At 49.2% G+C, this 13563-nt stretch overlaps 6 protein-coding genes across 6 annotated transcripts; 4 read left to right on the top strand and 2 right to left on the bottom strand.

Moving 5' to 3' along the window:
* Positions 1-1671: 1671 nt before the first annotated feature.
* M437DRAFT_39874 (uncharacterized protein) lies at positions 1672-3664 on the top strand (the record flags this gene model as incomplete). The annotated part of the gene is made up of 2 exons (XM_041020092.1): positions 1672-3090; positions 3140-3664. 2 exons carry the CDS (start codon positions 1672-1674, stop codon positions 3662-3664), a joined length of 1944 nt encoding a protein of 647 aa, XP_040883927.1.
* Positions 3665-5683: 2019 nt separating this feature from the next.
* M437DRAFT_39236 (Pkinase-domain-containing protein) lies at positions 5684-6790 on the top strand (the record flags this gene model as incomplete). The annotated part of the gene is made up of 3 exons (XM_041019970.1): positions 5684-6046; positions 6104-6357; positions 6412-6790. 3 exons carry the CDS (start codon positions 5684-5686, stop codon positions 6788-6790), a joined length of 996 nt encoding a protein of 331 aa, XP_040883926.1.
* Positions 6791-7854: 1064 nt separating this feature from the next.
* Positions 7855-9791, top strand: M437DRAFT_81375 (FAD/NAD(P)-binding domain-containing protein; the record flags this gene model as incomplete). Its single annotated transcript, XM_041027548.1, has 4 exons — positions 7855-7945; positions 8011-8097; positions 8168-8605; positions 8668-9791. 4 exons carry the CDS (start codon positions 7855-7857, stop codon positions 9789-9791), a joined length of 1740 nt encoding a protein of 579 aa, XP_040883925.1.
* Positions 9792-10092: 301 nt separating this feature from the next.
* On the bottom strand, positions 10093-10788 carry M437DRAFT_63066 (glutathione S-transferase; the record flags this gene model as incomplete). The annotated part of the gene is made up of 1 exon (XM_041024189.1): positions 10093-10788. The coding sequence occupies one exon, from the start codon at positions 10786-10788 to the stop codon at positions 10093-10095; it is 696 nt and encodes a 231-aa protein (XP_040883924.1).
* Positions 10789-11121: 333 nt separating this feature from the next.
* On the top strand, positions 11122-11460 carry M437DRAFT_81373 (uncharacterized protein; the record flags this gene model as incomplete). The annotated part of the gene is made up of 2 exons (XM_041027547.1): positions 11122-11134; positions 11189-11460. 2 exons carry the CDS (start codon positions 11122-11124, stop codon positions 11458-11460), a joined length of 285 nt encoding a protein of 94 aa, XP_040883923.1.
* Positions 11461-12038: 578 nt separating this feature from the next.
* M437DRAFT_39501 (uncharacterized protein) lies at positions 12039-13475 on the bottom strand (the record flags this gene model as incomplete). The annotated part of the gene is made up of 1 exon (XM_041020022.1): positions 12039-13475. The coding sequence occupies one exon, from the start codon at positions 13473-13475 to the stop codon at positions 12039-12041; it is 1437 nt and encodes a 478-aa protein (XP_040883922.1).
* Between the last annotated feature and the right edge of the window lie 88 nt (positions 13476-13563).

Here is a 13563-nt window from a genome sequence, read left to right as displayed (position 1 = left end):
GCCTCAGATCGTTAGTATCTAATACATACCCTGCGAAGATGATGGCTCTAATCAAAAGGTCGCTTGGAGGACATCAGTGGGTTTTGTTGGTTCCAACACATACCGTAGGGAAAAGCGATAGCATTCTGTGACTCGTTGGAGGACATATCCAGACAGGAGGACGTGCAAGACGCACCGCGACACCTCGTGTGTAACCGATTCACGCATGTGGTCGCAGGTCATCTGAAATCTGCACTACATTGGCAGTGACATGCACAAACCCTGGACCTCCAAGCATGCTTGCTTGTACGCAAACGAGATCCCGGCCGCACAGCAGAATTGTCCACGATCTTGCAGGCTTACTTATCGCTAGGCTACCATTCCCTCAAGGCTGATTTTGTAACATGCTACATGTTCGACCGGGAAAGCTGAAAACTTGACTGGGTTCGGACAAGGAATGGGGATGGTCACGCTGCCTCGTCACCATGAAGGTGCGGTGAGACCGTGCTTCACCAGAATAATATGCATTTGTGATCACCTCATTACTATCATGGTCCATAATTACTCGTAGCCGTTCATGAAAGTTGACTAAGTAAACCATGGCGTGACCAGTGACAAGCTGCATGACCGGTTGGCGCAAGGCAGCACAATACGCGCATGATCTTTCGTCGACTTGGGAGCTTTCTTGGGCGACAATGAATGGACGAGCTGAAGAACAAATCTCACGTTACACAGGCAGATGCGATAGCATACATCTCATGTATCCTCAGGTACGCGTTGATACAGGTGCAGAAGGAAGTCTTGTCAAAAGTCCAATAGAATCTGATAATTAAACCCCGCCCATTTGGGTGTCTCTTGGCGGCGTAAAGTCGAAGATCCCTGGAGAACCCATGTCTGCCTGCCTCAGTAAGCCACAAAGACTACGTGTTAGTGTGTCTGCCTTAAAAATTAAGAGTTGACCAGTCAACTATCGGTGTACACATATATCCATCTCCCCATCTCTGCCATCATGTACCTCCCGGGTCGTTCACAGTCTTTACTGCCAGTTTTCCCCTCAGCCGTTCGTGGTGAGTGCCCGTGTGTCAAGTCAACTTCGTGTGACGCGGAAACTTTGTCGATGCCACCTGTCCACCGCGTACTAACGTTTGCATCTCCATGAAAACAGGCCTCACTTCTTTTTGAAAAATTACGCTGGAACACCCGAGGCAGAAATACACGAATGAGTCTGCTAAGAAGCTTGCCCGTCACGCCGCAATCACAATTTCTTCCATTTAATAGTAATGGCAGACCCACATGAATCCTTACACTGCCGGATTCATGATCCACTCAAGCCATCTTTTGATTCCTGCTGCATTCAAATTGACGACGTATCCGGAATTTATGATGATTGTCGTATGTTGCGAGCGCATCCAGAGTCACACGATGGCTTGGGGAAAGTGCGCAACAGCGATGGAGGAGAATGGGTGACTTCATCTTTCCACAGCAGTGCCTTAACAGCCTATCCGTATGTGTCAAGCCCCATCCAACCCAGAGCTTGACTAGAGCAGAACACCCCTAGGTCACATCCTTTGACCAAGTATCAAGACAATTCGATTGACTTGCTGTAGGGCTCAGGACCCACGCCGCAAGTCACCACAGAAGAACGTAAAATCAAGTCAAATACCGAGAACTCTTCTCACCGAAACAAGGAACATGAAGGGCCAGGAAACCTCAATTCGGGTATCGGCTTGTGATTCGACAGCAGCGGCAAGACTTGGACAATTATCCCTGGAACATGCTGGGGGGGTTGGAATTAGAACAAGCCCTCTTTCGAAGAAACGACCAGCAAGCTCGGAAGTCTGTACTGCAGACGCACCAGCATTGGTCAAAGATTACGGCAAAGCAATTGCTATAAGGACTTCATGCGCAGCATCAAAATACATCAAACGACCCATTGCTGAAGAAACTATAACAGCGTGTCCACCACTAACAAGTGAACCTTCGGTCAGTGCGACTGAGGGACGTACGTTGTTCCCAGACCCATCCGATCCGCGAACTCCGGAAGAATTTACAGAAGGCTTGAAGCGTCGTCGCCGCCCAACCGAAACCTTGTATCTCGACATTGTACAGTCAATACCTGGGCTGAGCGAAACTAGATCCCTACGACAGGCAGAGTACATGTCTCAAGATGAGTTCACGGCGGAGATCAAGGGTATCTACGCTGCATTGGTTATGGTTGAAGCAAAGTGCATCAAGTTGGATGCTGCACATATGAGTGCCAGCGCGAATCTTTCTCTTGATCAATGGCAAGCACTTTTTGCAGTGCATCGAACTCTGCTGTACGAACATCATGACTTCTTGTCTGCATCACAACATCCCTCGAGCAGTTCCTCGTTGCGCAAGCTGGCCACGAAATACTCTATGCCAGCTCGAATGTGGAAGCATGGTATCCACTCATTTCTGGAGGTACTGCGACGTCGTCTGCCAGATTCGCTTGACTACATGCTTCAATTCATTTACTTGGCGTACCAAACAGTCACGCTACTTTACGAGACAGTCCCATCCTTCGAAGACACCTGGATCGAATGTCTTGGAGACTTGGCACGTTATAGGATGGCGGTCGAAGAAATAGATATGAGAGATCGTGAAATTTGGGGTGGAGTAGCCCGTGACTGGTACTCAAAGGCATCGAACAGAAACCCCGATGTGGGGAGACTGTACCACCACTTGGGTATACTGGCACGCCCGAATGCAATTCAACAAGCATACTACTATTGCCGAGCGTTGACTTGTGTTCAACCGTTCGAATCTGCCATGGAATCACTATCTTCATTGCTCTCACCTTTGACGAAAGTGGAGCCAGAACGAGCAGTAATTCCTTACGTGGACGAAACAGACTCGATTTTTCTTTGCCTTCATGCGAAAATGCTGACACTGAGGTCTCGCACTTGTGGTACTCAGCTTCATACTACCATTTCCACATATCGTGTATGGCTTGACACGCAGATTCGTCGACAGGCACTCAAGTGGAAAGACCATGGGGTTTTCATAGCCGTCACCAACATCTCAGCGTGCTTCGGTTATGGTTACTATGACAATTGTCTAACAAAAGCTTACAGAAAAGGAATAAAGGTAACAAACGATCTTCTTTACTTCCAAGAGCATCACGCTGAAATTCGAGCATCAGGAATCTGGTAATGGAACAAACGACTCTATTTCGGACGACTCGCTCTATCTCCTTTCCAGCACATTCGCACTGGTTCTCTCTCGAGAACACGATTTTAACGTCCTGCCCCATGTACATACGATATTAGCCTTTCTTTGGAGCATCTACAATCTTGCGGTCGGACCGGTCGCACTGATTACAAAAGTACTGAATTCTATTCCCTGGGGGAAGATTGTCGACTTCCTCAACAGTTTTATCAAAACCGAGCCGATTGAAGACCGCGTTGTGGAAGCAGGGCGACGAGGAAGCTTTTTACAAGGCGCACCCAAGCCACTGCCCGAGGACTATCTCTTGCGCGGCTTGGTTTGGTGCAGAGGCTACTTTGTGTCTGGATGGTTTGACGAAAAGCATGACGAGGAAAGCCGGCTTCTTGAACTGCCCAGCACGAACAAGGTGAGGATTGATAGGGTGATGCGGTTGAGCATTTGCTTGTCACAGGTAAGTTTTCCGTCGGTTCTAACGTTTTGTGTCTTTGGCTGATGATGGCCCTTATAGAAAGGAAGATTCATCTCTTTTGATCATTCTAGGAAGGTGTTCCTTAAGCTCAGTCATGTATGTGTGTCTCCTACGCAAGCTCAGCATGCTTAGATTTGCTCATCAGAACGATGAGTGATCGACGTGGAGCAGGGAAGCCTGCCCGGAGTTGGAATATGTACTGACGAGAATATAGTGAGTGGTCAAGCAATGCTTTAACAGCGACACAACCCAACTCAGCCTTTCAACAGGCCATAAATGTCTCCTTTGAGCAACAGTCTCATGAAAGCTATGTGGTAGCATATAGGATGATGAAACAATGGCCGCCTTGAAACGCTTCACCTTTGTAAAAAGTCCAACCCAAAATGACGTATCATCAATGTTCCATACCAAACATGAAATATGCTGCCTCAAAGTGAAGACGAACGAAGATCAAGCAGAAAGATAAGATGCAGATACCCACAGCTAGGCCCAGAAGATCGACACGAGCACAAAAATGGCAGGAGAAAAGGAAGAGCGCGATCCAACACAAGTATACGTTGTAGGATGGGATGGGACAAACAGGACGAAGTCCAATAGTTGAACGGTTGCAAAGCTGCCCCAATAAGCAACGAACGCCCGCGCGGAATAACGAATGGTATTATTGGCAAAAGGGCAGATGGTACCATGCATGGGCAAGCTCGGGCGGGTACAGTTCGTCACTTGATGCCAGAACAACCCTGATATTTTACGATACCAACTTTCAAGAAGAAGATGAAGAGGGTAAGCTTGTGGCATCAACAGTCCAGGGCTTCTGACGGTGTGGGCTGTGAAACGGACAGGGCGGATTTTATGAGACAGAACTGTTTCCTGGTCGACGCGCTTGCCAAAGGCTCGCTTTGAAGGGTCCCGTCATTGACGGATCGGGGGCTTTGCCGCGAACGGCCGATTTGCTGCGGGGTGAGGGAAGAAAAGGAAACAACCCAAGTCGGGCCACGTCGTCATTCGAGCAATGGCTCGGGCGGGTAGGGACAGACAGATACAGGGTCAGAAGAGCTCTTGATGCTTTGAGAGGGATTGTAGGAATACCTGATCACACTGTCGAGTCAAGGCGGCCTTCTCAGTAGTGTGTATTGCTCGTCAGTTGCATTGAGAGCAGCGAGCACAAGCCCGACGGTGGTACCCGCATTCCAACGATCTCATTGCCTTTCCAGCGAGTCTGGATGCGCGCATAACGGACGTTGTTCTCAGGCTCCACTAGCTCTTTAGTTCGTTGTTGGAGTCCTGAGTTAACTCGGTGCAAGATCTCGCACTCTGCTTCGCTCTCTCTCTTGCTTGCCAAAGCTCAGCTCCAGCTCCAGCTTCAGCTCCCATCTGTCGTCGTTAACTTATTCCACCACCGCCCAAACCCTCATCATCCCCTTTTGCGCCGCCAGACGTCATTGTGGTAAATTAGGACACGGAGTCTCAGACGCTTTGTTCTAGCACAGCTGCGGGGCGCGGAGTTTAGTTGTTGCACGACACACAATGCCATCGCTCGGCTTCCTTAAGAAGAAGAAGACCAAGGACGATCTGAGCTCGCCCGTCACGTCTCCTGTCAAGAGCACCTTTGCTTCACCCACGTCGCCAACCAAGCTCAGCCATACCACAACTGCCAACAAAGATAGCCCCGCTTTGTCCAGGGCAACCACCGCTGCTTCAGCTGCTGCGTCGCAAGCCCCTGCGCAATCTCAATCCACAACTCAATCTACAGCCCAACCTCAATCCTCCACCCAGTCGTCAATTCCCTCGACTGAAGTGACTCCTCCTCAACCAGCTGCCCCCACTCAAGAGCAGTCCAAGTCGGCCGAGCCCATGCAGACCCAGCAATCATACCCAATCCAGCAACAGCAGGCGCAACCCCAGCAATCCTACACGCAGTCGCAACCATACCAACAGTCGCAACAGCCCGCCCAGCAGCAACAGCCGCAGCAGAATGCTGCTAGCATCCAGAACCTCATCAACCAACCCTCAGCACAGCCCAAAAATCCCCACGACTCTGCATACATGGCCAATGGCGCCGTCGAGAAGCCTAAGGCTGTCTCCAACCCCGTGCGCGAGACCAAGGGCAAGTACACACTGCAGGACTTTACCATCAACCGCACTCTTGGAACTGGCAGTTTCGGACGCGTACACTTGGTTCAGTCCAAGCACAACCAGCGCTTCTATGCCGTCAAGGTCTTGAAAAAGCAGCAAGTTGTCAAGATGAAGCAAGTCGAGCACACCAATGACGAGCGTCGCATGTTGCAAAAAGTCAAGCATCCCTTCTTGATCACTCTCTGGGGCACATTCCAGGACTCCAAGAACTTGTATATGGTCATGGACTTTATCGAGGGTGGAGAGCTCTTTAGCTTGCTGCGCAAGTCTCAGGTTTGTCTTTCTACTCCAATTGTCAATTCATCGCAACGCGACTGACCCGAAACACAGAGATTCCCCAACCCCGTCGCCAAGTTCTACGCAGCCGAAGTCACCCTCGCTCTCGACTACCTGCACTCAATGGACATAATCTACCGTGACTTGAAGCCTGAGAACTTGCTCCTCGACAGACACGGTCACCTCAAGATTACCGATTTCGGTTTCGCAAAGGAAGTTCCTGACATTACTTGGACTCTCTGCGGTACTCCCGATTATCTGGCTCCCGAGGTTGTGTCGTCCAAGGGTTACAACAAGTCTGTTGATTGGTGAGTTTGCTTTGTTGCGATCGACCGCGTCTCTCGCTAACCATGATATCACAGGTGGTCGCTCGGTATCCTCATCTTCGAAATGCTCTGCGGTTTCACGCCTTTCTGGGACTCTGGCAGTCCCCTCAAGATTTACGAAAACATTCTTCGCGGAAGAGTCAAGTACCCTCCCTACGTCCACCCAGATGCTCAAGATCTGCTGAGCAAACTCATCACCCACGACTTGACCAAGCGTCTTGGTAACTTGCACGGTGGCAGCAAGGATGTTATGCAGCACCCTTGGTTCGCCGAGGTCACCTGGGAAAGACTGGCAAAGAAGGATATAGATGCTCCTTACGTCCCCCCAGTCAAGGGTGGCCAGGGTGATGCAAGTCTGTTCGACAAGTACCCAGAAGAGACTGAAGCATACGGAAGCATGGGTGATGACCCGTAAGTTTTTCCTTCTTTCCTATCATTCTAACGAATTGCAATGAACTGACCATTTTTGCTTTTCTAGTCACGGTCGTCTTTTCCCCGACTTCTAAACAACGCAAACGTCCGAGATGGCGAAGAAATATGACACGAAGCAAATGCATGGGGCCAATCGAGATATGGCAGAAAACGACCTGTTACGAGACAGGAGAGAATGCGTGTTTACGAACAGTTTATCGCAGCAAACGGGAGCAAGAGCCAAGAGGTCCAACATGGTGGGAATCGGCATTGCTATGGGGGAATATGTAAAAGAAGGGAGGGCGGGCTCGATTGTTTCTCTAAGCTTTTTCGGGAAAGAGCATGGACGCAGGAACAGCTTCGCCAAACCTATGGTTTTGTAATTCTCCTTTGGCTCTTTTTTTTTTCTCCTATATTTGATTATCTTTTTTTTTTCTATAACTATACTACTATTTTTTCTCCTTTTCTTTTCTTCTCTTTGTTACGCTAACAAGACTTCTATTCGCTTCTCATCAGTCGTGCTTTTGTCTCAGCTGCTTCATCTCTATCATCCCCTTTGCTCGTTTGTCTTGTCTGAATTTGCTGGATATCTTCTTCTTAGGTGATATTGTTAACTCGACAGCCTTTCCGATCTGCTTCATCAGCGAATCCCTTGTCATCTCATGTCAAACAAAGACGACTCGAATCGTCGGGGCACTGACATCTCAAAAGCGTGATGCATATCTCTACTTGCTTTCTGATTTGCTACAAGAGTCCGAAGTTGAAGGTTGCCGTTTTGGGAAGGCCGAGGCATCTTCTGATCGGATCAGCGCTGACCCCTCCTCAACCCCGCCTTTCTCGATACCATCGTAGGTAACCAAGATTAGTGTTCGGTTCCTTCATACACATATCGTCGGTGCAACCATGCGTTCCTGGTGGTACAAGTCACGAGCCGGACGTTGGAGCGCCGAAGAGGGACAAGATACATATTCAGCTGTGCTCCTCGGTCCCTCGATTCGACCCAGTTTCATATTCTTCATATAAACAGCAACTATCTCAATTGACTACCACATTTCACGTTCATACACGATGGCTGGAGATAAACCTTGGCCTGAAGTGCCCATTGGAAACAAGGACCATGCCAATGCAGCAGTTGTGATTATAGGAGCCGGTATATCAGGTAAAGTTCAAAGATATCAAGAACTACCAGAGACCCTTGTCATTGACCCGATTATCATTTACTAGGCATGTGCACGGCCATCGACCTGATCAAACAAAACAATTGCAAAAACTTCATCATCCTCGAGAAGAGCAGTGGAGTTGGCGGCACATGTATGTTCAAACCAGATCACCTCAACGATCTCACACTACTACAGGAACTAATCACAACGCTCACTCACAGGGCACGACAACAAATATCCCGGAGCCTGCTGCGACATCTGGTCGCAACTTTACTCATACTCCTTTGCCCAGAACCCCTCCTGGACACGCGAATACCCCGGTCAAGAAGAAATCCTCTCTTACTTGATGGGCGTAGCTTCCCACTACAATCTCTACCAACACATCCGCTTCAATAGCACCGTCGAGAATGCAACCTGGAATGACGAAACCAAGAAATGGAAGATCCATGTTAGCACGGCCAAAGGCAGCAAAGATGCCGAGTTCAACCCCGAGTATGATATCAATGCCGACTTTTTGGTCTCTGCCGTGGGTCAGTTGAATGTACCCAAGTGGCCTGAGATTCCTGGATTGAAGGAGTTTGAGGGCAAGCTTATCCATTCTGCCAGGTGGGATTGGAGTTATGATCTCCAAGATAAGAAAATTGCTGTCATTGGGAATGGTAAGAGAACTCTACAACACTTCCTTCTCGAACACAAACCTCTGACCAGAACCCAACAACAGGCGCCACTGCCGTCCAAATCATCCCCGAGATTGCAAAAGTAGCCAAGGAGGTTGGGGTTTACCAACGCACACCTAATTGGGTGATTCCTCGCTTGGATGCTCCCATCTCTTCCTGGACGAGAAGTCTGTTCAAATACGTTCCTCCCCTGATGTGGCGTAAACGAGCCCTCCAAATGGATTTCCGCGAAAGCATCTTTGGGGTTATCGGAGAACCTACCTCTCAAGGCGCCGACGAGATCAGAAAGCTGAATCAAGACATGCTGGATGCTGCATTCCCTTCCAACCCAGAAATGCAACAGAAACTGAGGCCAAATTATAGTCCAGGATGTAAGAGGTTGATTATCACCGATGACTACTATCCGACTTTGGCATTACCTCACGTCCACCTCTTGACTGAGAAAATCTCTGGCATTACAAAGACTGGTATTGAAACTGAAGGAGGACAGCAACACGACTACGACCTCATTGTTCTAGCTACCGGATTCCAAACTTTGGATTTCATGCACCCGATTCAGATGCAAGGGTACAACAATACCCCTCTCTCTTCCATCTGGTCCCAAGGCGCCAAAGCCCTGTACGGCATTACCGTCTCTGCCATGCCTAATTTCGCGATGTGTTACGGACCAAACACCAATCTCGGCCACAACAGTATCATCCTAATGATAGAAGCGCAATCCCGATACATCAACGCTTTGATCTCTCCAGTCCTCTCGGCCAGAAAACAAAACACTGCAATCAGCATCAGACCCAAGAAAAAACGTATGAACGAATACAACAACAACCTCCAGACCGAACTCAGCCACTCCGCCTTTGCAGACCCCAATTGTAACTCTTGGTATAAAACCGAGGAAGGGTTGATCACAAACAACTGGAGCAAAACCGTCATAGAGTATCAAGAAATGATTGCAAAGGTAGATTGGGAAAATGACTATGAAGTTGAAGGTGATGGGAAGAAAGTGCTGGAGAAAAGGAAGGTGGAGAGGATCGGTAGAGTCAAGGAGGAGACGGCGGTTAGTAATGGGGCTTTGGGGGTTATGGGGGTGGTTAGTGTTGCTGCTGTTGTGGCTGCTGGGTGGGTTTTGAGGAATGGTGGGAGGTATGGGGCTGGGTTGAGGGTTAGATGAAGGTGTTTCTTTTTGGTGTATTTGCAAGGGGTTTCTAGATGTCGCGTTGTCGATGTTGGGTCTTTGCTTATCAAGTCGGTCTGTGTTGTCTAGATATGTGATGGCTGTGATATCAATCTTCTCATTTACTGCTTGCTTGGGGCTAAACACTGTCTTGGTCTACAGAGTCGTAGAAAATCCATATCAAGCTTCAAGATGAGGAAATTCTTAGGCTGCCCTACAACAAACGAGATAGTAGGCTCAACTGCAAGTATTCGCCATCAAGCCTAGATATATATGTATATCTATTTGAATGACATGTTCAAGCCTTGGACCTCTTCATAACCTTCTCAATAAAATTCTCCGGCGCAGGTCCATCAATCATAAGCGGGAACCCTTCCTCCTCTCCCTTCTCGCGATACCTCTTGTATGCAGGTCTCTGCACACATCTTTTCAAAAACGCCAAAATGTTCTTGTAAGCGCTCAAATCGTAGCCGTAGAATGTGCGCATGGTGGTAAGAGTAAACACCGTCATGACATCCGCAGCCGTAAACTCTTGACCTGCCAACCACTCTTTCCCGTCACGTCCCAGATGCCCGTCCATGTGTTGCAAGTATTGCTCCATCCTAGCTGTATAGCGTCTAAAAACATCATTGGAAGAATCCAGTCCCGCAGACTTTAGCGACAGTAAACGACTAACACCCGGTTGGAGCGAGCCATTCGCATAATGGAACCAATACAGATAAGTAGCATAATCTGGGTGTGAGGGTGGCAGAGCAAGCCGTCCATCTCCATGTTTGTGGATGATGTATTCGACACATGCGGCAGACTCTCCCATGGTCAAATCTCCGTCCTGGATCACGGGTGCTGTGCCAATCTCGTAGAGGTCTTTGAGGGCTTGAGGAGAAAAGATTGGGTCGCGATTGTGGAGTTTGAGGTTGTATTCGATGCCTAGTTCTTCGCAGAGCCAGACGATGCGTTCGGATTGGGAGACGCGGAGGTGATGGACGGTGAGCATGGTGGAAGTTGAGGTGTGGTATATACTGGTAGCGTTCAGATGATATGAAAATGGAAAGACACAAACCAAATAGTAGGAGATTATGGATTTATATGATTACATTACGGACACTCTGACGTCGTCCAGATTGGATAGAAGGTTAATACTGGATACGAGCGATGCGAGGACGATCTTTGGTTGTTGATTTGGAAGACTGGAAGTGCCAAGGTTGGGGGTTCACGACAGCCGACACGACAGACAGCGCATGACAGCTCCAGCCAGGGAGGAGGAAGTCGGAAGCTTGACGCATAATCAACTCTCCATCTCTGATCTTCTTGCTCATCAACACAAACAATGGCTCCTCCAGGTGCGCATCCAACCTCATCGCGTACACAGGCAGACACTAACACCACCATCACAGAAGCAACCCAGAACACACCCCTCGCGCCCTCGGTAGAAAAGGCCTACTACAGAAAGTGCATCGAGTTAAAGCGCCGCCTGAACGACGTCGAAGAAGCCAACGATGCCGCCCGTCAACGAAAAGCCCGTCTCAACAGAGCAATCATGAAGATGCGCCTCGAACGCGCCTTCCTGCTCGAACAACTCGCCAAGCGTCTCCAAAACACTACCGATGGTTCCGAGAAGCCTGTGGCTACTGCTGCTGCTACGACCAACAACGCAAACAGCGACTAGAAGCCGCAGTACAACTGGTTACAACCACTTGACGATTTTGCTTCCCTCTTCAGCACATTGAGAAACGTTGGAACCGATGATACCGCTACGAGATTGGTGAGCTATCATGGTTCCCCTGGCGTTCTGATACGCCGGCCTGGAAACCCCAAAAGCTCTATTTGAATGATTATTTCTGGCACCCGCAATTCTGCACACGAGATACCCCAGCCAGCGACTCTACCTGGCCTACCAACCACTTGCTTGATCCGCGCATTCATCACAATCGTCTTTGATTATCGATTATCTACAATGGTCTATCATCATCCGTCACCGACCGCGCTATGCATCTTCCTCGTACGAAAGATTCCGTCTCAAGTCAAATCCCTGCACTTCGCGAAACAGAGTTGCGGGCTGCAACAGACTTTCATAATATCATCTGCATGCAAAGGGCAAAGGAGGGGACAACAGTGTGTCGTGCGCGACTTCTGGCGCATTATGGACGCTGTCTTTCATGCTCGGACTTGTGGTGAACAAGACTGCATGAAGTTGATTTCAGTCCTAGGGAGGGAGAAACAGCCTACCTCTCTGCTATGAAAGTATTACTCAACCGGCTTTGCTGCTTCTTTTTCATCTTTTTCCTTGGTGCTCGGTGTCCTCTCACAAAGGCCTTCACCTCTTGTACCCTTATGGAATCTCAAAACTCCCAGGTGAGGAACATGCTCCGCTAGTCCAGTAGTACTGTAGATGTCAATACCAGCAGCATCGGCTATCATTTCCGCCTGTTCCTTCAAGTCTTTTAGTGTTTCACTGCTTTCCACCTCTTCGAGTACTTCAACGTGGAAACTCCAAGGTCTAGCCATGTGGCGGTATTCCGCATTGGTCGTGCTGACACTCTTTGCTTCTGAGATTTGTAGACATGCTGTCAGAACTTCGGTCAACATGACCTGTGCTTCTTGAGGGTTGAACAGAGGATTCTCTATGGCGCCGGGATCGGTGTTGTGGCCGTAAGGGTCGAGAGGTTTCGATAGTGTTCCCTTGGGGTAGATGTACTTTTGCAATGACAGCTCGGCCAGCGCTATATTTGCGTACAAGTAGTGGTTATTCCTGGCTACCTTCAGCCATTGCTGAGCGAGTTTGATGCGCAGCTTGGGCTCATTTGCAAAGGCATTGTGGTGCTCGATGTTTGCTTTTGGGTTGAGATTGATATTTGACTTCCAGAGGAATGCACCAAAGCCACTGAGTTTTTCGAGAAAAGAAGTTTGCGGCGGTGAGGGTGGGGCAGGTGTGCTTGCGTAGTACAAGCCCAATTCATAGGCGGCTTTGTAGTGTCCGCTAGCGGCAGCTTTGGTCATGTTGTAGAGCCAGTCGTTTGTGTATTGCTGGCCTGACATGAAGAAATCTAGACGAGCAAGATTGAAGTAGGCCATGGGATCATCTTGCTCCTGGCCTACCATGTAAGCTTTCATGGCTGCAACATTCTCACCCAGAGTGTGGTGCAGGAAGCCCAGCTCGATCCATGGTGATGAGAGCTCATCTCTGATCCTGCTGTATTTGTCGCCTGGCCGTGTGCCATCATCTTCTCTGATCAAGTCAAGAGCTTGCTCGTAGAGGGTTATGGCTCGTCTGGATTGATTGGTGTGACGGGCTACGTTGGCCTCCATGACCATGGCACGCAGATTGCCAGTTTTTGCGACCGCGCGTAGGCGGTCTAGGGCCATCATGATGGGGCGAGATCTCATAATGCCGGGCTTAGTTGCATCCTGGCGCAGAGCAGAGGCGACGACCTGAATGACGGCCTCAGCATGACCCATCTCGGCACACAGATTGACTATCTGTCGGCCCTTCTTTGCACATCCCACTCCACCTTTGTTACGCAGGATAAAGGAAAGATCGTAGACATCGTCGAGCGAGAAGTTATGGAGCGTGTCTTGATAAGCCTCGAATACCTCGCGAAAGAGTTTCAGTGGTGGTCTACGAGGGTGTGCTTGTATGTTTGTGTCCCATGAACCCAAGAATAAAGCTTGGTTGTGAGTCATGGCTTCACCGGCTTCCATGGTCGTGGAGCAATAAGAAGCTCTTTCCGCAGCATTCAGTTCTCCCATTCTTTTGGCAATCCTGTCGCGT

The sequence above is a fragment of the Aureobasidium melanogenum genome (assembly GCF_000721775.1).
Source record: "Aureobasidium melanogenum CBS 110374 unplaced genomic scaffold scaffold_2, whole genome shotgun sequence".
Lineage (NCBI taxonomy): Eukaryota > Fungi > Ascomycota > Dothideomycetes > Dothideales > Saccotheciaceae > Aureobasidium > Aureobasidium melanogenum.
Note: the sequence above shows the minus strand (reverse complement) of the source record. Positions and strands in the feature narration are given on the sequence as shown.